Source organism: Tupaia chinensis, unplaced genomic scaffold (assembly GCF_000334495.1).
Source record: "Tupaia chinensis unplaced genomic scaffold, TupChi_1.0 Scaffold143756_1, whole genome shotgun sequence".
NCBI classification, from domain to species: domain Eukaryota; kingdom Metazoa; phylum Chordata; class Mammalia; order Scandentia; family Tupaiidae; genus Tupaia; species Tupaia belangeri.
In genome coordinates this window covers 576,910-578,820 of record NW_006203605.1, presented here as the reverse complement: position 1 = coordinate 578,820, position 1,911 = coordinate 576,910, and the positions used below count along the sequence as shown (strand labels likewise).

Below are 1,911 nucleotides of genomic sequence, written 5' to 3'. Positions count from 1 at the left end.
TGTGTGGGGAAGGGGAGGGGGCAGGGGTGTGGGGAGATGGGTGGAGAGGGAGGGGGAGACGGGCAGGGTGTGGGGAGACGGGTGGCGGTGGACAGAGGCGTCACCCTTGCTGGCAGGCCTGAACCCCGTGCTCCGCTTGCCTTCCAGGCTGTGTGTTTGAGGGTGTGCAGTACCGCGAAGGAGAGGAGTTCCGGCCAGCGGGAAGTAGATGCGTCCAGTGCTCCTGTGTGGTGAGTCCTGGGGGGCGTCCCGGACCACCCCTGACTGTAGTCAACACCGCTCCCTCCGTCTGGCTGGGCCCTCGACATTCTGGGCAGCCTGGCTCCTGTACTGGCCGTGTGACCCCGTTCCTGGCCACTGCCCACGAGGCCCCGTGGCACCTTGCCTGGGTGTACAGCCCACAGTGTCTGGTGGGCAGGGTCCCTGCTAGGCCATGACTCTCCAGGGAGGGCGGGAGGGTGACTCTGTCGTCTGGCTTTCTGGGAGGTCAGCTGTCTGCTCTGAGGGCAGAGGGGCTTCCTGCCGCGTCTCCGAGGCCTTGGGTGAGTGAGCAGGAGGCAGGGGAGGGTAGGCAGGGCCACACTCAGCGTGTTCTGTGGGGCGGGACCCTGGTCTGGGGTGGCGTGTGGGGGAGTGGACAGGAGCGGGTTATCGCCGTGCGGTGGATTGAGGGGACAGGGCCGTCAGCTCTCCGTAAGTGCTGGTGCCTTCTAATCCGTACACGGGACCTTCGCAGGGCTGAGAAGTGGAAAGGAACTCGGCGTGTGGCTTCAGGGGGTCGTTGTTACGGAAGTATTTTAGATTGGAGGGTGTCACTGGCCGCGATGGCCTTGGCCAGCTGCTCCAAGTTACTCGTGGCGGGGCTGGGCCGCCACGTACCCCGTGAGCTTGTGGTCTTCTGTAAGAGAGAACACTCCCTCTCCCAGCTGTTGGTGGCTCCGGTGCCTCTCAGCATGCTGAGGAGACGGAGCCCCTGCGCCCGGAGTCCCCAGAGCAGAGCCTCTGTGGTCGTGAACCTCAGCGATCACCGTTTCCCCGTCTTTTCTGAAATCTTTCCACACTCTTCAGCGCACGCACACCAGATGCGGCGTCCAGACCAGAGTAAGTGCCACTGGGGTGATGGCTTTGTGTGGGGCGGGAAGAGGGGGGGAGAGCGGGGTGTGCACACCCAGATGTGCAGTGGACGTCCATGACCTGTTACGGGGCCTTCACCCGTGCCTGGAGAGGGGTCCTACAAAAAACGTGCGGGTTTCAACTTCTGTATCGAAATAAACTTACACTTTAATTCTGTTTCCCTGTGAACTTTTGGAAGTCTCTTGTATCCTGGAAAAATGGAATTAAAGAATGAGTTTATTGTGATGCCAAAAAAAAAAAAAAGGAAAGAATCCACGCGTAGCTCTCACATGCACGTCTCCGTGGGTGTCTCCAAGGACTCTTTGTGCCGTCTAGGAAAACACTCCCAAGTTACTTCCTGTCGAAAATGAGGGCAGACTTGCACAGTCAGACTCACTCCGTGTCCCCTTACCACGTATGTTTAAGTAGCTGTGCACGGCCCACAGTCCCGGGTTGAGGGGCTCTCGGGGTGTGGGCCTGGGGACTTCCCAGTGGCAGTGTGGCCTCCGCAGAGGAAGGGACTCAGGTGCTGCCTTCAGCTGCTGGGCAGTGCACTTGCAGGGGTGTGGCGGGAGGGACTGGGCCGTGGCCACAGTGTGCGTGTGTGAACTTGTGTACATGCATGCATGTGGGCAGTATGCACTCGTGTTCACACCACATGAGTGCGTATGCACGTGTGTGTGCTTGTTGGGGGAGCCACACACGTGCCTTGTCTGGAACCGGGCCACAGCCGGCTCCGTAGGCCTGCTGCTCCACCTGTCTCAGATCCCCACCCCCATAGCTCCCTTTCAGGTCCCC

At 60.6% G+C, this 1,911-nt stretch overlaps 1 protein-coding gene across 1 annotated transcript in view; it reads left to right on the top strand.

The window, feature by feature from the left end:
• BMPER (BMP binding endothelial regulator) overlaps window positions 1–1,911 on the top strand; it is a gene marked incomplete at its 5' end in the record, with an annotated part of 199,790 nt that overhangs the window by 57,192 nt on the left and 140,687 nt on the right. The window contains 1 exon segment of the mRNA XM_006164900.2: window positions 148–230. Coding sequence (XP_006164962.1) covers window positions 148–230 — 83 coding nt within the window.